The sequence below is a fragment of the Phascolarctos cinereus genome, unplaced genomic scaffold (genome assembly GCF_003287225.1).
Source record: "Phascolarctos cinereus isolate Bilbo 61053 unplaced genomic scaffold, phaCin_HiC Scaffold_5;HRSCAF=322, whole genome shotgun sequence".
NCBI lineage: Eukaryota > Metazoa > Chordata > Mammalia > Diprotodontia > Phascolarctidae > Phascolarctos > Phascolarctos cinereus.
This window is the reverse complement of record NW_027555958.1, coordinates 11,951,415-11,976,299: the sequence shown is the minus strand read 5'-3', so window position 1 is coordinate 11,976,299 and position 24,885 is coordinate 11,951,415. Positions and strand designations below refer to the sequence as shown.

The 24,885-nt window shown below is 48.4% G+C and overlaps 1 protein-coding gene and 1 pseudogene across 4 annotated transcripts in view; both read right to left on the bottom strand.

The window, feature by feature from the left end:
* ARMC9 (armadillo repeat containing 9) overlaps window positions 1-12,270 on the bottom strand; it is a 143,820-nt gene extending 131,550 nt beyond the window's left edge. For 2 of the 4 annotated variants that reach the window (XM_020972160.2, XM_078154653.1), the window contains exons 1-6: window positions 12,159-12,270; window positions 11,496-11,553; window positions 8,946-9,032; window positions 7,061-7,186; window positions 5,403-5,573; window positions 1,821-1,976 (exon numbers count right to left, since the gene is read on the bottom strand). In XM_020972160.2, coding sequence (XP_020827819.1) covers window positions 1,821-1,976; window positions 5,403-5,573; window positions 7,061-7,186; window positions 8,946-8,996 — 504 coding nt within the window. In that variant the 5' untranslated portion in view covers window positions 8,997-9,032; window positions 11,496-11,553; window positions 12,159-12,270. The remainder of the gene's footprint in view (window positions 1-1,820; window positions 1,977-5,402; window positions 5,574-7,060; window positions 7,187-8,945; window positions 9,033-11,495; window positions 11,554-12,158) is intronic. The other 2 variants (XM_020972158.2, XM_020972159.2) reach the window with 2 other exon arrangements.
* Window positions 12,253-24,885, bottom strand: part of LOC110198058 (MAP kinase-activated protein kinase 2-like) — a 35,969-nt pseudogene continuing 23,336 nt past the window's right edge.

The window sequence follows — 24,885 nt, the reverse complement described above, 5'->3', positions numbered from 1 at the left end:
ATGGGAAAAGGACCCACGTGTACAAAAATATTTGTAGCAGCGCTTTTTGTGGTGGCAAAGAATTGGAAATTGAGGGGATGCCCATCAATTGGGGAATGGCTGAGCAAGTTGTGGTATGTGAATGTAATGGAACAGTATTGTGCTATGAGAAATGATGAACAGGCTGACTTCAGAAAAACCTGGAAAGACTTGTATGGACTGATGCTGAGTGAAGTGAGCAGAAGCAGGAGAATGCTGTATACAATAACAGCTATGTTGTGCGATGACTAATATTGATAAACTTAACCCTTCCCAGCAACACAAGGATCTAAGACATCTCCAAAGGCCTCGTGATGGAAAAATGCCATCCACATCCAAAGACAGAACTATGGAGTTTGAATGCAGATCGAAGCAGACTAGTTGATATTTTTTTCTGTTGTGTTTTGTTTCCTCTTTCTGGTAGCTCCTCCTATTGGTTCTAATTCTTACTTACAACATCACTAATGTGAAAATACGTTTAATAGGAATGCATATATATATAACCTATATCAGATTGTGCGCCGTCTTGGGGAGGGTGGTAGGGAGGAAGGGGAAGAAAAAATCTTCAACTCAAAAGCATATGGAAGTTTTTGTTGATAAATCAAAATAAATTAATTTTAAAAAAAGAAAATAACAGAAGGAAGTTCAGAAGGAAGCACAGAAAAGGACAGCTTTAAAAATTACTATTTAAAGAGTAACTTTTTATTATATGCTTTTTTTAAAAAATGGTGTGAAATAGAGATCCATGGCTTCCTATAGAATTCTTTTTGTTTTCTGTTGTGTTTATGGAAATGCTTTCTCTTTTTGGTGTTTTAAATTCAGAATAAAATAATTTTTTTAAATTGAGAGGCTGCTTCAAAGGGATCCCAAGATGAGGATTAGTGGGGCCTCCTAATGGAGTGGGTCAGAGATCCACTTTATTAGACAAATCATGTTACATATAATAAAACTATATTAAAAACCCTACACCAGGAAAAAGTAACATTAACTCAGCCACAGGCAAACTGTCTGAGATATAGCAGCAGGCAATGAAGAAATCCAACAGAAGGCAACAGAGAATTGTAACAAAAAATGAAAATCTCCATGACCTGCAGCCCCCAATTGTGCATCACTACTGTTGGGGTACAGTCCTGCGCTCCTCACTGTCACCCAGTGCTTCAGCCTTATTCCCAGTGAACACATTAATGAAGTTTCTCACATTGGCCAGCCACTCTAATAAAGCAGCGGGGTCCTCCTTCTGTAATGTAACGTAACAAAACTGGACATTTTCCAACCTTCCCCTCAAACCTACCGACTTTCAGAGTAAAACCACAGTGACAGGCAAAGGGTGGCTCTTACCCAGAACCAGGGGAACATTGTACACAGCAACAGCCACGTTGTGCTATGACTGATATTGATAGACTTAGCCCTTCTCAGCAATACAAGGATCTAAGACATCTCCAAAGGTCTCATGATGGAAAGTGCTATCCGCATCCAAAGAAAGAACTACGGAGTTTGAATGCAGATCGAAGCAGACTATGTGCTATTTTTTTCTTCTGTTGTGTTTTTTGTTTCCTCTTTCTGGTGGTTCTTCCTATTGGTTCTAATTCTTCCTTACAACACGACTAATGTAAAAATATGTTTAATAGGAACGTATATGTATGTGTGGATATATATGCACAGATTGCATGCCATCTTGGGGAGTGAGCGGGGGAGGGAGGGGGAGAAAAATTTAAAATTCAAAAGCTCGTGGAAATGATTGTTGATAAAGCAAAATATATTAATAAAAAAAAAAGTGGGGGAAAAAAAAGGATGGCTCTTACCTGGAAGAGTTCCTTAAAGGAAGGATGCACCGTGGGGTTGGGAACAAAGGGAAGGGCATAAAATGGAAGAAACTCCGTGGTCTGGCTCAGTGCTGCTCCTCTGGTCTCCAGGTAGGCTTTGAAGTAAGAAATCCTTTCATCAAATTCCGCTTTGTCCTATGGAGTAAGTGAAGAAGTTCACCTCTGAATTACTGCCAGCGCTCACCTGGCGGCTCAGCCCTTGTCTCTTGGCTGTCTAAAAGTCACTCGGCAACGGTGCCTTCCTTTAGGGTACGTGTGTGTGTATGTGCATGCATGTGTAAACACATGTGAATGTATATGTGAGTGTAGTGTGTGAGGATATGTGAGTGTGTGGATTTACACAGAAGGGTGTGTGAGTATGCGTGTGTGTGTGTGTGTGTGAGAGTGTGGATTTACGTAGGAGGGTGAGTATGTGTGTGCGTGTGTGTGTGTGCGTGTGCGCGTGCGTGAGAGTGTGGATTTACGTAAGAGGGTGTGTGAGTATGCATGTGCCTGAAACATCCTTCAATAACCAGCCAAACGTGTCGATCCCTTCATTCAGTTATGCCCCAGGGCCCACCCCTTGCCCCCCATACAATGCCGGTGTGGCTGTGCTTCAGCGCAAACATTCTGGAGAACACAATGCAGTGATTAAAAAACACGCCTTTTGATCCTGAAGCTCTATCACTAAGATTCATCCCAAAAAATCACAAAAGGGAAAAAAAGAGCCAGAAGCACAAAAATTATTCACAACTGCTCTACTTGTAATAGTAAAATTTGGAAACGACCCCTTGTCCAACAGTTGGAGAGTGGCTTGATAAATGAGAGGACGCTAATGGAACCTGGCATATTTTTCTGTCTAGACCTGGGATGTCAACTGCGTGGAGAAAATCCCTTTTTCGGGTGTGGACCAATACCTCCTCCACCCTTGCTGAGAGCCTTCATGAAGCACCTTGGCCCACTGGCTCAGGGTCACACAGCTCGTGCGCCTCCGCATCAGGTCTTCTGGCTCAAAGAGCACACCCCAAAATGCCCTGGTGCCATAAAAACTGAATATGCCACCCCCCCCACAGACGGCGAGCCCTATACGAGGGGCTGCTGAGCTGTCGGCGGGACGCTGCGTGACTGGGGCAGACTGAGAACAAAGGCACATCCTGGCTCTGCTGCTCCTTGGCTCCCTCGGCTCTTGGCTTGTGGAGAGCTGGGGCTCCAGCAGCGTCTTGTTCCTTGTCCATTTACTGATTACTTAGTCGATGGTTACGAACACTCAAGTGATTAAGTGAGTGCGTGATCTTTACAACACTGTTTTCACTCCAGCCACGCCGGAAATACCAGCCCCAAGCAGCCTCCTCCTGCACTGGGGGCAGGCCCTACACCTGGCGTCCAGCTCGCATCCCTAACCACACGCCTCCCTTCCTCCTGTGGGTCCTGTGTACTCTCTACATTCCCTGGTTTCATGTAGGTCCGTGTCCAACAACTTTATTTTGTTCTCTCTATTTCTTAAGGCAGCCTGGGGGGAGTGGGCAGGGAGACTGACTTAGAGGCAGGATGGACCAGATTCGAGTCTCACCCAGGACACATACCAATTGGATAACCTTGGGTGATCTGCATCCTCTCTCAATACCCTGGATAACTCTCTAAGACTACAGGGACCAACCTGCACTGGTGGAGGGCATGTCTTCATCTGGGAGTTCCCCAGACCCATGAAGTCCCAGGGCCACTCACCACGACTATCACTGTACTTCTAGACCTACTCTTTTTGTTGTTGTTGTTGTTTTGGTGAAGCAATTGAGGTTAAGTGACTTGCCCAAGGTCACACAGCTAGGAAGTGCCAAGTGTCTGAGGCTGGGATTTGAACTCCGGTCCTCCTGACTCAAAGGCCAGAGCTCTAATCCACTACGCCACCTAGCTGCCCCTTTCACTGTACTTCTTATCCATTCACATCAGTCATCTGTCAGACTGTAAGCCCCCTGAGGGAAGGCATTTCAAGTAGGCAGTCTGGTGCATATATCTCTTCCAGCATCTCTCATTCATGATTAGGCATTGAACAAATGCTCTTTGATCATTATGATTTCAAGTCAAGAAAGGCCTGACAAAGAGCTTAGAAACACACTGTCCTAATTAATAATGAGAAGCCTTTTTTCCAGGTTCTTGTCCATCCTTGGTCCCCCCAGTCCAGCTAACAAGCAGACTTCGAGGGACATTGGGGAACACTGACATCTGACACAAAGGGAACAGAGCTTTGGGGAACACATTCAGCCAGACAAATGAGCCTGGCCTCCCAGCTGTTCCTCATACATGACCTGCCATCTCCCACTGCCAGGCCTTTTCTCTAGCTGTGCCTCATGCCTGCAATGCTCACCCTTCTCATCCACTTCTTGGCTTCCCTCAAACCCCAGCTAAAATCCTGCCCTCTTTGGGATCCTCTCCTGGTCCCCCTTAATGCCAGTGCATCCCTCTGTTGATGACCTCCAACCAAACCTGTCTATATCTTCCTTGTACATGTCGTCTCGCCACTTAGACTGGGAGCTCCCCAAGGGCAAGACTGTCTCTTCCCTTTCTTTGCAGCCCAGCATACAGCAGGTGCTTAATAAATGCTCACTGACTGGCTCTCCTGCACTGCCTGCATGCCTGTGTCCTGACCCTGTAAAGACTTCTTGGCCTGAATCTCTGCCTGCCCACAGGTTTCTGCCCATCTCGGTCCTCTAGATTTTAGAAGGTCACTGTTGGAGGGCTGAGCCTACCTCACCCATGATGAATTAACTCTCTGGGGTGAACCAAGTTATTGGCCTGCCAGCACTTAAGCCACCTCCACTCGTGGTGGCCTCTGCCAACAGACTGGCACTACCTGGCCTTCTACAGTTGCCTGGAGCAGTGATGGAAGACACAAACTGCCCAAGGACAAGTTTATCCGAGGCAGGACATGAATGCAACCAGTAATGGGCCCGAAGCACCTTCTCTGCTCCCCACCCCCAGCCCAGAGGCAGCTACATAACCAGAAGAGAACGGGGTGGGAGGGCGTTAGTGTGTCCAGTCCACTCCTGCTGCCTGGCCAGAAAATTCCACCCCGATGGGGACTCCTCATGGGGCCTACCTCCCAAAGCAGGTCAGGTTGGGGGAGGGGACTGCAAACCATTGTCTCCTTCCTGCCTTCAATTCCCAGGGCAATTACCCCTCACCCCCTGCCCTATAGCCTACTTACTTCTGCCCCTTCAGATAGAACTGCCAAAACTCTGGACTGTATTCAAGGGATCTATTAAATTTATTCTTTATTACACCAGATTTTTAAAAAATGAGCTAATTTGACCCTGGGCAAGTCACTTAATCCCAATTGCCTAAAAAAAATTAGCTAATTTAAAATAACACTGTACCTTTAATTCTAGAAATCACTGTTGCTATTATTTACTATCCATCCAAGGGGATAGAAAGGCTCTTTCCAGCCTTTTTATACCCTGGAAGATCCAATCCCAAAGACAGAAGAACACGGCCAATAACATCGCTCCCACCTGTGAGAAAAAGTGATGAGCAGTCCTGATCCGACAGGAGACTGTGATGGGTCCCAAGGCCAACACCGAAACCTACCGGTTTTCCAGAGATGCGCTTCAGCGGGAAGATGGCAAAGTGGATGTGGAGACAGAACTCCAGCTTCTGGGCCACAGTCTCTCCTTCTCGGACAGAGGTTGGGATGTGCTCCTCCCATAAGTCAAAGAAGCCTTTCTGGTCCCCATTATCAAATGCGGTAATTAGATCTTTCTGTGGGGGAGAAGTCAAATCTATTTTAAAAACTTTGTCGGCACAGAAGCCACAGCTCAAAGTGCTCATTCCCCTAAGACGCCCCTGTACCATGGGGCCTGTGCCAGAAGAACGTGAGGGAGTCAGGGCAATCCTCCTAATTCTAGGATGCCATGAGTGCGAGTCACTCCTTCTTCAGCCAGGAAGAGCAGAACTCCTCCGTGACTTAGCACAGCCCTGACTGGCTCGGAGCTGAGGGTCTCTGATCCTAGCTAGGACAGTGCCAGGACAACTGACAGTGAATGGCCAGCCCTGGAGATAAACTGAAGACTCTCTGGCCCAGCCTGAGAGCCCCCCTCACCTGTGCCACTATGAGGCATCAGAGGGTAGAGGAACAGGAAAGAACCAAGAGCTGATCATGCTGCCTTAGCGATATACTGGGCACCTAAAAAGCCTGACCCTAAGATGGGCTGGTGGGAAGGGAGCAGAGGCTGAAGCCTTGTAGAGAGCCTCGAAGGACCTGCCCTAGCTGACACCTCTGCTCTCTCGGCAGGAGGGGCTGCCCTTCACCTCGTTCACATTGGGGGGGGGAGCCCTCATCACTTCTTTTCTCATTAGTCACCTCCTACAACTAACAGCATGCCCTGAAGGAGTGGGGTGGGCTCTGGCCATACGCAGGGCTCCCCGGGAAGCCAGTCAGCCACACTGGGCAAAGAGAGGAGGGGAGGTAGGCGCTGGTTCGAGCGGGCTGTCAGCAGCCTCTGGGCCCCTCCCCTCAGCTGAAGGGACAAAAAGCGTCTCTCCCCGACCACCCCTTGCTTTCAGGGCATCAAACACATAGAAAACATGGTCCATTGCTCTCAACGAGTGACCCAGACAAGCCCATCCCACAAAAGAAGGAATCAATGCCCGTGCCAGAGGAAGCAGGTGCCCCCACTTCTGCAGAGCGACCACTGGCCCTGGGTGACTCACCCTACTCCTTCAGGACCCAGAATCCCCTACTCTTCCTTCATTCCAATTTAGGAATAAAATAATCCCATGACCTCACACTTCCATAACTCTTGGCAGAATACAAAGGGCTTTCTGTGGGTTAAGTACTACAGATGTCATCCCCATTTCACAGATGAAACGTATCTGTGTCCCCAGAGGGTCAAATGACTTGCCCAGGGCCACAAAGTGGAGGGAGTTTTGGCCACTTAAGATCTGCTGTCCACTGTCCCTGCAAGTCTCTTATCCAGGTGAAGACTGTAGTGGACTGGGCAGGCTGCAGGGTCTGCTTTGCCTTTCAGCTCTCTCTTCCCATAAATACATGAGAGGCCAAATGGGGGGAGTCTCCTAGCAGGATGCAAAGGGATGGAGATGAAATGACACAAAGCCAGTTTTTTAAACACCTTCAGAAAAAAAAGACTCCAGTTCCCCTGCCCAGATGCTTGCCCAGGAGCCTGGCACTTTCAAGATGTCAGGGGCAGCCTGATCATCTACTCAGTGAAAGGCAAGAGAGGCATTACCTGGATAATCAGCGTTTTTGAGTCTCTCAAAGAGCCAGACGGGGTTTTGCACAATGGCTTCCCTTTACTTCTGCACTCCTTTAAAAATATCTTCACAGTGTCTTCAAATTCAGCAAAGTCTAAATACTGTCAAAAAGAAAGGACATGGCTCTAGTGCCTGGCATGGCAGAGGGCTTGCCTGGCCTGGGAGGACAGAAGGCAGCCTGGGGGTGCAGCCCGGGGATATAGCTGGAGGGAAGGCCCAGAGCCTGAGGGAAGGCGCTGAACTCCAGGGAAGGCCCTGGGCAGGCAGCCAGAAGCCCAGCGGGCTCCCACTCAGAGTGTGCATCTATCAAACCACCTTCCTCTCCTTGCCCTGTTGGCGGAGCCCGGCTCCCCAGCTATCTCACAAGTGCTCATCTCCTCAAGTGGGATGGAAGCTTCGTAAAGGCAGGGTCCTGAGGAACCTCCCACAGTGCTAGGCTCATAGACATTAAAAGCCTAAAGCCAGTGAAATAACCCCAGATGCACTGCTTCTAAGCTTCTGGCTGGTGACTTCAATCCTTAATACCCTGGTGGGTTTGTGACCGTGGAACGTCTCTTCCTGCTCCTCAGGCACACTGCGGCCCATCCATACCTTCGCACTCAATGGCAATAATGGCTTTTCCGTAAAATCCCCATAGAGTTGCTGCCTCACACAGTGGAGGGCTTTTCTTCCTACTAGGTGGAGCTGGCAGCACCCTGGGGCTCTCATTCTCATGCCCACCTTCCTCTCTGCCCCCACGGGCCCTTGATGCTGGCCAGCCCCCTAAGGCAGAGCTGCCCTGATTTCCCATTGATCTCTGGGTCATTACAAGGGAGTCAAGTCCAATGTAAAGTTGATACAAATCCTCCCAGATGCCTTCGGAGTAGACAGCAGAGAGCAGCTGGCCCTAGGGAAGACCTTTACTGTTTGGGACAATGGGCAGCCATGGACACAGAGTGACCTCTCCCAACTTTGGTCGGCAGGGTCCTCAACTGTAAAACGAAAAGGTCACACTAGATGACCTCCATGGCCCTTCCTTCTCTGAATCTCCTCAGTCCTCAGTTTCCCCAGCTGAGGGAGTCAGATTCGATGGTCTTTGCCGTCCTTTCCAGATCTATATCTCTAAAGCTATGAGGGCAGCACAGTTTCTAAAGGCCTAATTCAGAGGTTTTCTCATCTCTATTTGGGTCACTTAAGAATGTATCTCACATTCTTAACTTCACTCCCATGCCACCAAATGCCCAATCCTGAGATATTTTCCCTAATGGAATGTTTTTAGGGAAGCCTCTAACTCCTCTGGTTTTGAGGATAGGAAGGGAGGCGGCCAAAGCTGTAATTTCATTGGCAGAGAGCATTCCCAATATAGAAACTCCCTCTGTGGAAGCAGACAGACAAGCTGCAGTAACTTCAGAGGCTGAGACAGGGGCCTGGGGGATACTGAGAGGCCCAGGGCCACACCGTTGGCCAGGCTGTGTCAGAGACGGGACTTGAACCCAGGCATTCTGGACTCCAAAGCCAGCCTTCCGTCCACAACACTGGGCTATGGCTCAGACCTCTACAGTGAATGAAATTCTACAAATTCTGTAATAAAAGTTAATGAAAAGGAATGACTTATTGGTTGCTATCCCAAGGCATTCAACTAAAGAATAAATACTTTGAAAAAATAAAAAAAAGAAAAAAAAAGAATTGAATAATTTGTAAAGCTCCTTCGTGGTTTTTCTATCATTTGGGGAACAAACCCCTGGCTCCCTTCCAGTCCCAGCCCCTTTCGCACCTCCTCTGTGAGGCCTGCCCTGATCTCCCCTTTAGCCCTGCTGTTTCTCCAGCTCCTTCCCACCCCTCCAAAATGCTTGTGGAATGAACCAATAAATGAATGTATACCTCTTTCACCAGTCCAAGCAATTCAGCTTCAGAGGCTAGAATATCTCCCATTCTGAACACCCACTAACGATCTCAGAACAGAAATACCTATAAAACAAAAAAGATGTTGTCAACCATTCCATTCAGCCACCTGTGAAACTGGAAGGGGCTGCAACTGAAATGGATCTTCTCTCACCTCCCTCCCATGCGGTTAATGTCTAACTGCCCCAGGGTCACCATTCCCCACTAGACTTCAAATTCCCTGCTCGTTGATGTTAAGCACAGCCTGTGAAGAATCAGAAGTCTCAGGTTCTAGCCCTCCTTCCTTGTGACTTGATGAAAGTCATTGTTCCTGTGTGGGCCTCAGTTTTCCCAATGGAAAAATGAGGTGGTTGAACTTCATGCCCTCTCAGGTCTCCTCCAAATCTAAGACTTTTATGAGTCTCTGTGTCTGCTGGTTCATATCTCATTTCTTGTTGGGGTCACTCGGTTTAAACCTCTACCGAGAAAAATGAGATTAAATCCATTTTCCCCCTACCAAAAATACATTATCATTGCTTGGGGGGAGGGACTTTAGTTTTTTCAAGTACACATAATTTATTTTTTCCATAGCATAGATTTTAAAGCCACATTCTACTTTTGCTATTTTTTTCCAGATCAATTCTGAAGAAAGATGACTCAAGAAATTCAGTTCACCCAACTTCTACTGACCAGTGCCTACCACTTCAGAGGTCACAAATCACAGGTTTAGAGCTAGAAGGGACCCTGGAAACCACAAAATCCAATTCCCCCCAATCCCCACTTCCACCCATCTGAAGTGGGATTTGAACCCAGGTCCTCCTAACTACTGAAGCAGCTAGGTGGTGCCACAGTGGACAGAATTCTGGGCCTGAAGTCAGGAAGACCCATCTTCCTGAGTTTAAATGTGGCCTTAGACACTTGCTAGCTGTGTGACCCTGGGCAAGTCACTTAACTCAGTTTCCTCATCTGTCAAATGAACTAAAGAAGGAAATGGCAAACCCCTCCTGTATCTTTGCCAAGAAAACCCCAAATGGAATTGCAAAGAGTCGGACACAATTCAATAGCAACAGCCTCCTAACTACAGGCCCAAGGTCTTTTCAGTTATCCCATTATTTTGAACATGTTGAATTGGGAGTGCCAAAGGGATATCGGGACTAAGGCTCCAGGAGGAGGCTGAGATTGAATGTACAGATCTTGGAGCCTTCTGGGAAGAGATGAGGGCTGAACTGCTGAAGTCAATGTACTCATCATAAAGAGAAAAGGAAAGTGTCTAGGATAGGGCCTTAGAAATCACTCACACTTAGGGGAGGGAAGAGTACAATGCACCAGTGAAGGAGATGAAGAAGGAAGGAATGGTTAGACACAATCCTAGAGACAGCAGAAACAGGGAGGAGAGAACAGTCGCTAACACAGATGGGCAAATGCAGCAGAAACAGTAAAGAAGATGAGCAGGAAGAAAAATGAGCAGAACTCGTGATCGCAGGTCACGATAACTCTGAGTCATATTTCAGCAGCGAGTGGAGGGGGGAATCGGCCCATTGGACGCAACCTGCATCTGTGCTGATGCCTCCCAAATCTCTCTCCTCTCTAATCCCGAGGTCTCTCTTGAGTACTGACCTCACATTTCCAGCTGCTTCCTCAGAGCTCCCTGCCCCAGACCTGGATTACTAATCTCCCTCCCCTCTCCTGTGTCAGCCAGAAGCCTCCCCCAGGGATCCCACGTGCTCTATGCCTCAGGGCCCTCAGTACTTGAGAGGTGAGGAAGAGGCTGGAAAAGGCCCCTGGTAACCAAGCCTGTGCCCAGGCACCGCAGCCCGGAGAATTAACCCTGTGGCTGCCATCCGACTTGGGTACTTCCTACAACCCTGGAGGACAATTTGAGGACAACTGCAATTGTTTCTGACCCCTACCCCCACCCCAGCCATCTGACTTCTCCAAACAAACAGCCCCTGCCCTCTCATGGGAAAGACAACAACCGTGTCTGGATGACCTGTAGAGAGGCTCCTCTGGGGGACACTGATCTCACTGTGCGCCTTTCTTCCTTCTCCCACTGTCTCCAGAGTGGGTTCAGCCCTCGTTACCTTTCTCTTGGATTGTCACAATAATCACAAGCCACTTTTACAGAACACCTTGAAGTCTGCCCATCTCTGACCCTGTCACTCCAGGCTCAGAATCCAAACACTCAACATTCTGACCACTGGAGCATCCCTGTGTCCCTGCATCTGCTCCCTCAGAGGCCTCCCCTTCTCTGACCCACCCTCCCCCCATCCCACAGACAGCAGGGAGCTCTGTCCTCTGAACTCCCAGGGGCACCAGAGTTATGGGTTCACCTGCAGCCCCCAGCCCCAGCCCCCTCCCCTCCCTGGATGGAAACCAGGGTCTGTCTATTCCTGCATCTTGTCAGTGCAGGCTGGTGGTGGGAAGGGGGTGGGGGGGGATGCAGGCAGAATGAGTGAATGAGTGAATGAGTGAATGAATGAGTGAATGAGTGAATGAAGGCAGAATCCCCCCAGCCCGTAATCAATGAACAAGTATAAAGGAAGCACCTACCAGGCCCTGAGCGCAAAAAGACAAAAATGAAGCAGTCTCTGCACCTGAGGCGGCTCCTCTACAAAGAGAGAGAAGGGGAGCCTGGTAAGTGGGGGCCGGGTACTGGACCCCACGACCCTCTGCTCAAAATCTGGGTTTATGTTTACTGATGGAAGACGTGGGTGAAAACCAAGGACCCCCCCCATCCAAGGCCCCGACCCCAACTCTAGGAGGCCCCAGGACTCCCCCTCCTCTGATGGGGCAGGAGCCAGCTCCCTAAGGGGGGAGGAGTGAAGAGGGAGGGGCTGAGGAGAAGAGGGGGCCCAGGAGAGGAGCAGGGGCCTAGGAAGGGGGGATCCACGGGAGGGGCTGAGGAGAAGAGGGGGGTCCAGGGAAGGGGCTGAGGACAAGAGAGGCTCAGGAGAGGGGGAGGGGCAGGGGCCCAGAGGGGGGTCTAGGGGAGGGGCTCAGGAGAAGAGGGGGTCAGGAGAGTGAGTGTCCTGGGGCGGGGGGAGGATAAGGTGAAGGGGCGGGGCCAAAGAGATGCGTCGTGGGGAGGGGGCGTGGCCTCCCCGGGCCCACCCGGCAGGGCGTCGCGGAGCCCACGCGGCGGCCCGAGGCTGTAGCCGGAGGACGGCCCAGGCGGCGGAGCGGGCCCTTGGGGGCCGTGGGGAGGCCGCTTACCCGGCCCGCAGTGGTCGGGAGCGCGCTGGGGATGCCAGGACGCCGGGGGCCGCGGATCACGGGGCGCTCTGAACCAGGCCAGGCCGCTCTGCCGTCACCCGGGCAACTGTCGCTGCAGCCAGTCCCGAACGGCAGCGGAGTCACGTGGGGGGCGGAGCCTCCGGCGAGGGGCGGGAGCGGGAGGGGGGGAATCGAGCGAGCGGGTTGCCCCGCCCTGGTGGAAAACCTTGAGGAGCCAAGCCCCGCCCATCCCTTCAGGCCCCGCCCCCAGAGCTCCGCTCGCTCCTCCAGCCCCGCCTCCGAGGGGGTAATTGACTCGTGCCTAGTGGGCGATGGGTGGAGGCGCCGGTGGCGTGTTTGCGGGTGGGTGTCTGGCTCCGGCGTCCGCGTGTTTGTCTCCAGGGGGCTGTGTGTCGGTCCCTTTTTAAAAAATACGTTTTATTGGCATCTTTTTTTTTAGTCGCCCAGATCTCCCTCCTTCTCCCCCTCCCGTGGAGTCGTTCCTTGGAATAAAAAAATTTTTTAAAGGTTGTTTGAATCTCTTTCTGGTGCCCCCGTGTATATATGTGTGCGTGCCTGTTGTCTCTGTACATATGCGTAGCTGTTGTCAGTATATACAAGTCTGCGTGTCTATGCGTGTGCCTGTCGGTGCTCATGGCACGTTTGTGCACGTGTGTCTGCGTGTGTGTGGGTAATGTTATCCGTGTGTATATGGGGGAGGGTCTCCATCTCCCTGTCTCCACTGCCCAGGCATGCCAGCCTACCCTCCACCTTACTAACCTGGTCAGCAGCTACACCCTCCTTGCCCTTTTTTGGGAGGTGAGGAGTCTGAGCACTCCTTCGTCCACCTCCACCCCCCAAACGGAGAGGATGCTTTCCAAAACAACCCCAGAAAGCATTCTCACCTTGTGCCACTGAGTACCTCATCACAAATGTCAGCACAGTATCGGGCTCACAGTGCCAAGAGACATTTATTAAATGCCCCTTCACTGATTAATTGATCTCTACCTGGCCCAGACTTCTAGGAACCAGCCTCCCCCCAACCAGCTCCTCCATCTGCCTCCTCTCAAGACCCAGCTCCGCTGTCCTTTCTCACCAGCCTGGAGACGTGGCTCCCAGGTCTAGGTGGTGGTGGCTTCTTGATATGACTTGCCTCATGTGCCCTTGAGCACACACAATGATCTTTGGGCCTGGGTTTCCTCATCTGTAAAATTAGGTGCTTTGAAATGAATCGTCTTTACAATCCCTTCCAGCTCCGGGAGTCTGTGAACAAACAGATTGAGTTTAGGAACAGCTACAGTTTGCCCTCCTCCCCAATCCCAACACACACACTGACTTCCGGCTTCGCATGCCTCCTAAATGCTCTCCTATAATAAGATTGCATTGTTTTATTGTATGACTGTTTCCCAGAGTAAAGAAGGAGCCAGCCTCAGAGCTGGGAAAGCCTGGGTTCAAGCCCAACCTCCAACATTTCTGGGCTGAAGACTCTGGCTAGATTGCCCCAGGCAACTGTCCAAGGCAGGGGTTCTTAACCTGTTGTCAGGACCCCTTTAGCAACATGCTGAAATCTATGGACCCATTCTCAGAATGACTTTTAAAAGCATAAAATAACACACACACACTTACAAAGAAGCCAGTTATATTAAAACACAATTAACAATTTTTTTCCGTTCCCAGAATTGCGGTTAAGAACTAGGTGCTAAAGCCTTAAGTTACAGGAAGGTGCTAATGGCCAAGACAGGGGAAAGGAAGGGGGAAGGGAATAAGTATTTATAATGTACCTACTGTGTGCCAGGCAGTATGCTAAGTACTTTTACAAATATTTATCTCATTTGATCCTCACAGCAACCTGTTATTATTATCATTTGATGGAGTCTCCAGCCAGGGAGAGAACCCAGAGCCAACCCACAGATCCCAGAGTCCATAGCAGGGCCTGAGCAAACCTTAGCCCTGGGGGAGACTGCTTATTCTAGTCATTCCTAAATAGCCTATTACAGGTGAGGCCACGTCCATCCTCGTAGGCACCTGGGCTCTACCTAGTGGTTAAATCCCTGCTGAGCCCTGGAGAGATGAGCTGGGGAGAAGGGAGAAGGGGAAGCAGCTAGCTCCTCCTAGAGACTTTTCTGAGTCAGTGATACAAGTCAAACCCATAGGAACTGATTGGAGTCAGGAAGCCCTGGGTTAACATCTCACCTCAGACTAGCTCTGTGAGCCTGGACTAGGCTCATCTTTTTGTGGGTTCTGCTGCTTTAGAATTTGTTTCGAGCCATTGTTTTTCAGGTATTTGGAGGGGTTTGGGGGAGAGCTCAAGCAAGTCACTGCTTTCACTCTGCCATCTGGCTCTGTGAACTTGGTTTTCTCATTTGTCTAACAAGAATAACAGTAAGACTTGCCTCATGAGGTTGTCGAACAGAGGGTCTGCCGGCATAAATATCAGCTCTTGTCCTGGCGCTGGCTCCAGAGCTCAGAGGGACCTTGGAGAGCACGCCCACCCTTTTCACTTTCCTGGTACAGCAGCCCAGAGAGGAGAAATGATTAATCTGTCCAAGGCCACACACACAAGCAAGTCAGAGATGATACTTGCTGCTCTCCTGGAATTCCTTACATCAGGGAACTCACAGATCCCAGCAACAGCAAGACGTTCAGGTCCTGCGCACAGTAGGTGCTTAGCAGATATTTACTGAATCCAGTGCAATGGAATGGGAAGCTAGGATGAACCTGGGCTAGCATCTACCCAGTCCCTTCATTTTCCACAAGGAAACTGAGGCCCGTGGAGGTGAAGGTGACAAATGGCAAAGTCAGGATTTGAACCCAGGCCCTCTGACTCCACATCACACTCTTTTCCCATCTATGTCTTCAAAGGGCTTTCCTGGACATTCTGTCACTTGGCTTTTACGAGAACTCTGGAAAGGATGGGGGATTATTTCAGAAAGGTTAGGAAAGGCTTCAGAGACAACAAAAGCTCATTGCTGGGAAATGGCTCCACCAGTCTGGGGGCCCTAGATAAGACAGATCCCTGTCTTCCTCCTCTGCCTGGGACAGAGCCAAATAGCCTGAGGTGGAAGAAGGGCCCAGCCTCCTAAATCCTTAGCATCAGCTACAGTCACACTTTGAACTGGCAGATCTGTTGGCCATGCCCTCCACTGACCCCCAAGGCTAAAGGGCCTCTGAGGATCCTAGGTCTGGAGGGGACCTGAAGAGTCCTTGAGCCCAACTCTGTCATTTTACAGACAAAGAACCCAAGACCCAGGGGAGAGGAAGGGACTGGCCCTAGGTCACAAAGGTAGCAAGTGATAGAGATGAGGTTTGAACCCAAACCCTTTGACTCAAACTTCAAGCGTCCATCTACTGCATGGGCTGCCTTCCTCACAGAGAGGAAGTCTGCAGCCTAGGGTTCTTTATGGATTGAAGGATTTCCTCCTCCCCCACACTCAAGAGAGGAGGGAGGGACTACCTGGCATCTGCCCCGAGGCCTGGCTCTTCTCATCAGCCTCCAAAATCAAACATCCTGGCATCAGCAATAAACCAGGGAGAGAGCTGGGAAGGGGGGCAGGGCTGGGGTGGTGGTGGAAGCTTTAAAGGGACAGAGAAAGGCCAGAGAACCCAAGGGGATCCCAGACAGGAGGGGACTCATGGCTGCCATGAAAACTTGCTGTCTGGGGGGGGGGACAAGTCTCACCATCTTTTTTAAATTTAATTTTTGATTTATGGAATAAAACAGGCATTTCCATAACATAATATAATTAAAAAGAAGATTGCACATGAAATTGCAAATCTATTTTTGCATATAATCTATATATTATAACTTGCTATTCCTTTTAAATAAATAATAAAGTTATCATGTAAATTTCTTTTTTTCTTTTTTCCTTTTTTTCTTCCCCCCCATGGCTACCATTAGACACAAATATGTGTGTATATTATGAAAAATTATTTTCCTTAGTAATCATTATCTTAGAGACTCAGAGCTTCCCCATTCCCCTTTCTTTTAAAGTTTAGTCCTTCTTCAGAAGGACATAAAGATCTAATCTAAATAGGTCTATTCCTGCTCCTTATGTTGCCCAGACAGGTCTGGGAGAATGTTGATTCCTCCCTATTGTCAAGACAGGTGCTATGGAAACTGATGTCTCTTTGACCAGGATTAAGTGACCTGGTCATGTACTCAAAGACCCTCATTTTAATATAGCCCACCTCCCAGAGTTGATTGGCATCCCTTGGGAACACCTAGTCTTCGAAGGGCATATAACCTGTACCCCCAAATCTCAAATGGAGCCAAATCTGAATTGGCCCCCTTAGGGGGCCCAGTTTTGGACTGAACTCCCATGCAGTGCGTGTCAAGCCAGCTTGAGGGAAATTAAAAATGGTGACACACGCACCCTAATTTCATTTGTCCCTTTCTTTTAGCAGATTCTGTTCCAAATTGGGGTTCATGGGGTTCAACATTAAATACATATGCATGCAAACAAAATACACACACACACACACATAAAATTCTACAATCCTAGTTCTTTCTGTGGATGCAGATAGCATCTTTCTTCATATGTCCTTTATAGTTAATTTGGGTATTTATAATAATACCATCATCATTTCACCAATAACTCCTCTTTGGAGTAGGCTTCCCTCCCCTCCCCTGGACTTTGGCCCTCAAGCTGGACTCCACCTGACCTCCCACTTAACCTGCAATTCTGTTCACCTTTCCAGAAAAAGGTGGGGATATAGCTCCCTTCCCCTAGGAGAGCCTCTCTGCCCTCTGTGCCCTTTATCCATGGCAGACTCTAAGGGAGGGAGATGGGACTGGTCTGGGACTGTAAATCCAAACCTGCCTTGTCCCCTATCCATGACTCAGACAATGACTCCCACCCAGGCAAGCTCTGGAGACCACAGTGAGACCTTGGCTGACCCAGATCCAACTGTCTTGAGAAATAGTTTGGGGTTAAACAAAAAAAAATGACAAAACCACTTGTCCCCTCAGACTCCCTTGGACTTACCCCAAGTCAGCCAGAGCACCCCACTTTGGGGCAGCCCTCCCCGCTAGGAAGCTTGTCCAGTCTCTACTTACTGGCTTGTGATTCCCCCCCACCCCCAACCACACCTGCCTCTGCCCTCTGGGTTTGAACAGAACAGTCTGAAGAAGCTCTCCTGGGCCACCCTCCCTTTCCCTTCTCCAAGGGTAAACAACCCTAGTCCTTTTCACCAATCTTCAGAAAACATAAACTTGATGCCCTTCATGCTCCTGAAACCCCTCCTTTGGACATTGTCCAGCTTCTCACTGGCTCTTCCCAAACGATGGCGCCAAGAGTGGAGTGTGAGAATCCAGGTGGGAACTAGCCAGGGAGGAATTAGGGGTCACTGCCTCCCTGTGTGCTGGGCAGTGCTTGGAGAGGAGGGGAGGTGATCGCATGACACACTTAAATTTAATCTCTGTTCTTCTCTTAGACAATCACCCCACCTCATTCAACTTCTTTTTTCGTAAAGTTTTTAAATTCATTTTAAACTTCAATACAAAATGAGAAATGGGGTAAAAAAGAACATTGACATGTTCACAGCAGAACATAAGAGATGATTCAATATAAACAACAAATTTTCATCGCAAGAAAACCTATGTAATAAGTACTATATGTTGTTGTCAAAGCTGTCCAGCTTTTCTTTGCTTCCTTGTAGATTTTCCATTCAACCTCTGAGGTGCAAACACTCCCACTAAAAATTTAACCATCAGCTCTTGACAGCCATGATAGTTGACTCACACAAACTGATGGTACCTAGGTTCCTTCCTACTCCCAGCCAAGTGCATTTTTCACTGTACCATGGAGAAGAAACTCAGCAGGGAAAAAAGCTAAGACCCCGTGGAAGAAATGTAGGGCCCAAGTAGAAAGTGGAAGGGGGAGCTGCCTCTGCACCTCCTAACGGTGTGGCCTTAGATATGTTGCTTCCTCTCTCTCTGGACCACCATTTCCTCTGTAAAACGAGGGGACAGGCCTAGATGAGATGTTCTTAACTGGGGTCCATGGACCCTTCAGACAGTCCATGAACATCAGTGGGAGAAAAAATGACATCTTTATTTTCATTTATTGCTAACTGAAATTTAGCACTTCCTTCAATTATGAATGAAACGCCCTCCACAACAACACGATTCTGAGAAGGGGGCAGTAGGCTTCCCCAGTCTGACAGAGGAGACTCCAAAAAGGCTGAGGCCCCTGCTCTAGGTGGGGCTGCCTTGAGGAACTCACAGAATCCCAGCAGGTCAGAGGCCATCTCATCCAAGCACAGAGTCCCTCTATAACACCCCCCAAAAGCACTTGAGCAAGTCGTAGTTTAAAGACCTCCAGGGGTGGCGACCCACTCCCTCCCAGCAGGCTGCCGCCTGGTCCATTCTTAGACCCTGGCAGGGACAGCCCCAGGAGTACAATCACTGGCCAAAGGCAGGAGCCATTTCTGAACTCACCTCCTTAGCTACGCATTCTAAGAGCAGAATAGCTCACCGAACTGGCTGCCTTGTCTGCTGGTTTCTGGGAATCCGATGAAAGCTTCCTTTGGTCCTTTATTTGTGCATGCCTGAGCTTGTGAGCAAACATGGCCATGGGTTAACTGAGCTATTGAAGGAGGCTATGGAAGTGTGAGGCCTCCAGGAGTAGCCCAATTTGGCCCCTGAGAAAGTGGAGCCAGGAGGAGGGAAGGAGGCCTGACCCCAGACAGAGTCCTGGGCCAGCCAAAGGTGCCATGAACCCCAACCCCGGGACCTTTTTAGCTGTGAGAGGAGACTAGGTTTCTAGAGCAAACAGCTCCCCTATAATCTTGGGCACTAGGGGAGCCTTCTGGGCTTGGGAACTGGGCTCAATGGAAGCATCTTGACTGGCTCATAATGAGGACAAATATTTGCTGGGATAGCCCAGCCCACAGCCTGCTTGACTCCCCTCAGACATGAATACAGGCATTTTTCTATTTAAGGGAAATGGGCACAACAAACCTAAATCACAGGACTATCAACTCAGAGCCGGAGGGGATCTTGCAGGCCATGTTGGTAATTTTACAGAGGAGGAAACTGAGGCCCAGGGAAGTGAAATAACTGAAGATCACAGATCTGAAGCTGGAAGGGGAGCAAAGAAGCCATGGAATCCAACCCATTCCTTTTATGGAGAAGGAATATGGGACCCACAGAAAGCAAAGGACTAACCCTTCCAGTGCAGTGAATGGCAGAGCCAGTATTCAAACTCAGGTTATAGTTTAACCAGTTTTTAAAAATCACACTTTTTTTGGAATCAGCAAAAATCTCTCCCTCCTACCCCAACCACCTCCTTCTAAACTGAGAAGAAAAGAAAAAGAAAACCCCTGTTACAAATACGTATAATCAAGTCAAACAAATTGCTACACTGGCCATGTGCAAAAAAGCATGTCTCATTCTGTAGTCCAAGAATGGGTGGCATGCTTCGGCATGAGTCCTCTGGAACTATAGCTGATCGTGAGAGTTTCCAATGCCTTCACAGTTGTTTGTTCTTACGATATTACCGTCATTGTATAAATTGTCCTCTTGGTTCTGCTCCCTTCTCTCTGCATCAGTTCATGCTAGTCATCTCAAGGTTCTCTGAAATCAACCCTCTTCACATTTCTTACAGAGCAATAGTATTCCATCACCTTCAAATGCCATAACTCGTTCATCCACTTCCCAGTGGATGAGCACTCCCTCAAGTTCCCATCTTTTTTTCTAGGTCTCAGAAAGAACTAGAAATATTTTTGTGAATTCTGAGAGTTTGTTTTGCCTAGCACCTCTTGATCTACCTTCCCTCTAATTGCCCCTTCTCCTTTCTCTCTTTTCCTTTCTGTTTCCTTGTTGAGTGAAATGTATTTCTGTATGCAATTATGTGTATGTGTGTGTGTGTGTGCTTGCGCGCGCGCGCTCACACGCATTCTTCCCTCCTTTAACCAGTTTAGACAAGAATGAGGTTCAAATGTCAGCAACCTTCCTCCCGCTTCCTCCTTATTTGTATAGATGTCTTCTTGTCTACACTCTGATTATGTGAGATAATTTTCCTTCATCTTCCTTTTCCTTCCTTCCCCTTTCCAGTGTATTCCTTTTCCAGTCTCTTTCCATTCTTCTCAAGATCATCAAGGCACAATAGAACCACCCCCAGGACTTATCTAATTACAGAATTTAACTGCTGCTGGGCCCAGGGGGGCTGGGGCACTGGGCCACTCACTGCCTTCTCCACTAAGGGGCTCTTCTGCTCTGGACTCAGGCCTAGGGAAGTTCCCTTTTTAAAATACAGCTTGTTAAATCCCCCACCCCAGCATCCTAGAGAAAAATCTACTTATTGTTTAGGTTATGACTTCTGTCTAAGGTTTTCCCAAGAAGGGTGAGTGAATCAGGTATGGGACAGATAATTTATTCTTCCGCGCACACACACACACAGGCCTACCCACAAACGCTCACCATAGCAGGTATTTAGACAATGACTTAAAACAGGAGCGGCAATTTAACTTACAACTACTGTTACAATCTGTCTGCAGGATGATACTGTAACCTCTTCAAAACAGACGCATCAGCATTTGTATCCCTAGTACCTACACACAGAAAATGAGCTTGTTGGATTGGATTGGACCAGAGAGGCATCAGTGGAAAGAGACTTGACCTGGGTTCAAAGAGGGATTCAAATTGGGTTCAAATCCTGCTTCTGAGGTTTGCTGCCTCTGTGACCTTGGGCAAATCACAGTTTCTCGTCTGTAATACAGAGGACATTTGGACCAGATGGCCCCTAAGTTCCTTCCCCACTCTAGATCTAGGGCCCAAGGCTTGATGGGAATCAGGAGTGACAAAGAGTTACTGGTGAGTCATTTTCAGCCATGTCCAACTCATCGTGACCTCTTTTTGAGGCTTCCCTGGGAAAGACACTAGACGGGTTTGCCATTTCCTTCTCTAGTTCATTTTACAGATAAGGAAACTGAGGCAAACAGTGTTAAGAGACGTGCCCATGGTCACACAGCTAGTTAGTGTCTGAGGCCAAATGATGAATCTTCCTGACTCCAGGCCCAATTCTCTATCCACTGTGCCACCTAGCTGATGGACCTGGATTCAAATCCTTATTTTGTTGCTACTTAGGTCCCAGGACACAGATTTGTTGTCTAGGTAACCTCAGACTTAATCTCTTTGGCCTCCATTTCATCAACTGCAAGAAGAGGGGATGTCACACAGATGATTCCTAAAGTCCCGTCCAGCTCTGAGACCTCTGATCCTGTAGCTCACTCACTGTTCCTGTGGAAGTGGCCACAGCTGTTATTAGCATAGCAGGGAAGGCAGTGCAGCTGAGCTGTGTGGGACTGAAGGCTCAGGAATCTGGAGGCTCGTGGGAGCTCACTTCTGGTGAATGAATTCAAACAGACCCTTAGGCAGTAAGAACTGGATTGGAATCCTGACACTGTTACTAGCTCTACCTTGCTGAGTTTCCTGCTGGGCCTCAGTTTCCTCAACTGTGAAATGAGGAGGTTGGACCAGACCCAGATGGCCCTGATGGCAGCTTGGGGTTGCTATGTATTTCTCCTTATTGTCTGTGTGTGTGTGTGTGTGTGTGTGTGTGTGTGTGTGTGTGTGTGTGTGTGTGTACAGTGTATATATATATATATGTATATATATATATATATATATATATATATATATATATATATATATATATATATATATATATATATATATACACACAGTAGGTTGTGCAGCCACAGGCAGAACTGGTCAGGAGCATGACAAAGGTTCCTTGTGTTGCTGATGTTGACTTGGGACCAGAATCCAGCACACTCCATCTTGGGGATCTATGTCCCTGAGTCAGCTCAGATCTGCATTCTCTCACTGTGCCTACTGAATCTACTCTCACATAACAATAGCATCTTATAGAATAATAGCCTCAATAATATATAATCTCATATAATAATAGCATCAATAATAACGATAGCTAACATTTATAGGATACTTACTATGCAGCTAGGTGGTGTAGTGGATAGAGCATGGGGCCTGGATTCAGGGAGATTCAGCCTCAGACACTGGGCTGTGTGACTCTGGGCAAGTCACTTAACCTCTATTTGCCTCATCTGTAAAATGGGAACATGCTAGAGAAGGAAATGGCAAACCCCTCCAGTATCTTTGCCAAGAAAACCCCATGGATTCTGTAGAGTTGGACCTAACTGAAGAGGAACAAAAACAACACCGTGCCCAGCTCTGTGCTAAGCTCTCCAGCTATCCCATTTGGTTAGTTCTGTTTCTGCTTCTCTCTGCTTTGAAACACTCTCACACTTTCCAGGTTTCCTTACTTTAAAATGCTTCTCCATTTCCTTTCCTCATTAATTCCTTCTCCACCCACCAGGGTCACCATCTGGGCCTTCCCAGCTGCAGCCGGCCCTCCCTGGGCAGATCACATAAGCCACTGTACATATTTCCTGCAGTCATTGTCTCCCCAACACCCGAATCAGATAGCACAATCGCGTATCTCGCCCACCTCTGGATGGGTGGTGTATTCTCAATGCAACTTGGGATTTTGGTCACACGCATACCACCCTGTCCTTGGCTACTGCCCATCTTTCCAGTTCAAATAGAGAAACAACAAAAATAAAGTAGGAGAATCAGAGAATTGTTGCACTGGGAGAGGGGCCGTAGAAGGGGTCTGGCCCAATGCCCTGCCTATGGAGGAGGCCCTTGGATGGCAGACTTGGGTGACAGCCGCTTCCCCGTGCTTCTGCTGGGGTATTTCCATCAGTGGTTAGAAAGGCTCTCCTTATTGATTCACAAACATTTGCAAACAATATCATAGAGAAAGACAGCTTAGGGAGACTTTAGAACAGTAAACCAGGGTCCAAAAGAATGCAGAGGAAACTTGCTCCTCCCCTCTGAGAGGGAGATGATGGACTTCCGGTGTGGAAAGACTCATTCATTTCTGGGCATGTTAATGAGGGAATTGTTTTCTTGGACTATGTAGATAGGTATTGGCGGGCTTGTTTGTTTCTTAAAGAATTTGCTCAGTTGAGGGGAAGGTGGGGAAATGAACAAAAAAAGACCTTTTTACTTGAAAAATAAAAATAACACACTGTTTTTGAAAACAGTATATTTATATATTAATAGCATACTTATAATAGTATATTTATTAATAATACATTTATTTTTAAAATAGTATGTTTTTTTTTAAATAAAGCGCATTTACCAATTGAAGAACATTTCCCCTGACTGGCTCCTGTTGTGGTCAATGAATTGATACAAGATGAGCCTGCTTGTCAACCACGTGAAAACCTCGTCAACACGTGAGGACAGTGACAGGCCCTTCCCAGTCTCCTTCACCCTTCTAGCACAGGCCCCATCACCTCCCCCCTCGATTACTGCGATAGGCTTGGGGGGGGAGTTCCTGCCTGCCTCCAGTCTCTCCCAGCTCCATTCCATCCTCCGCAGTGATTTTCCTGAAGCACTGGTCCGACCATATCATCCCCCCAGTCGATAAACTCCAGTGGCTCCCCATTGCCTCCAGGAGCAAATACAAAATGCTTTGGCATTCAAAGCCCTTCCTAATCTAGCCCTCTCCTCCAAGATGCTCACACCTTACTCCCCAGCTCATTCTCTTGGATCCAGTGACCTAGGCCTCACAGCTATTCCAGGAATACGATACTTCATCTCTCACCTGGAGGAATTTTCTGTAGTTGTTCTGGCTGCCTGGAACACTCCTCCTCCTTTAAGCCACCCACTCACCTCCCTGCTTCCCTAAACAAAACTAACTAAAATCTCATCTTTTGCTGGAAGCTTTCCCCAACCCCTCTTTATCCAGAATCCTCCATGTTAATTAGTCCTTGTTTATCCTGCATGTAACTTGCTTTGTATATGTTTGCTTACAGGTTTTATCCCCCATTAGATTGTGAACTCCTTGAAGGCGGGGATTGCCTTGTGCCTCTTTTTGTATCCTAGCACTAAGCCCAGTGCCTGGCACTTAGTAGGTACTCCGTAAACGTTTATTGACTGGGTGATTAATTATTGCTTCATCAGACTAAACAACTTCAATTCTAAAGGGGATCTAGAAGCACAAAAGCAGATTTTTCACTTTTTTCATGGCTCTGAGCCCTGGGCAATGTGAGTCAGGTGGGATGAAACCTCCGCTGTGGCATAGTGGGAGGCCCCTGGACTCTGTGGGTTCTGTGGGTTCTGGCCTTGTCCCTGCCACTTATTAGCTGGGTGACCCTGGACCAGTCACTTACCTTCACTCCCCCTCAGATTCACCACCATCAAAATGGAGAGTGATAACCCTTGGGTTATCTGCCTCACCAGGGTGTCATGAAGAAAGTGCTTTGTAAATGACCAAGTGTCACAGAAATGAGCTGTTATTCTTTGCCACTGGGATTAGAACAAAAATGCAAGAGGGATCACTTGCAATTCTGTAGCACTTGAAGGCTAACAAAGCTTTTTTTTTTTACAGTGACCTCCTGTATCATCATTTTTCCCATTTTACAGATGAAGAAACTGAGGCCTAGATCTGAGCACCGATTGGCCGGAATCAGAGTGAGTACAGAGTGAGCAGTGGAGCTGACAGTAATGCCCAGGTCTAAGGATCTTTGCATCGAGACGGTACATTGGCCTTGCTGTCCATCCTCAGTGTGGAGGGAAGGAACAGAGGAGCAGTGGAGGGAAAGAAGGAGATTTGACAAAGGGTCGTAGACTAAGGCCCACAGGAAGCCTTAGGGACCATGTAATCCAGCCCAGAGGGGACTTCAGAGGCCA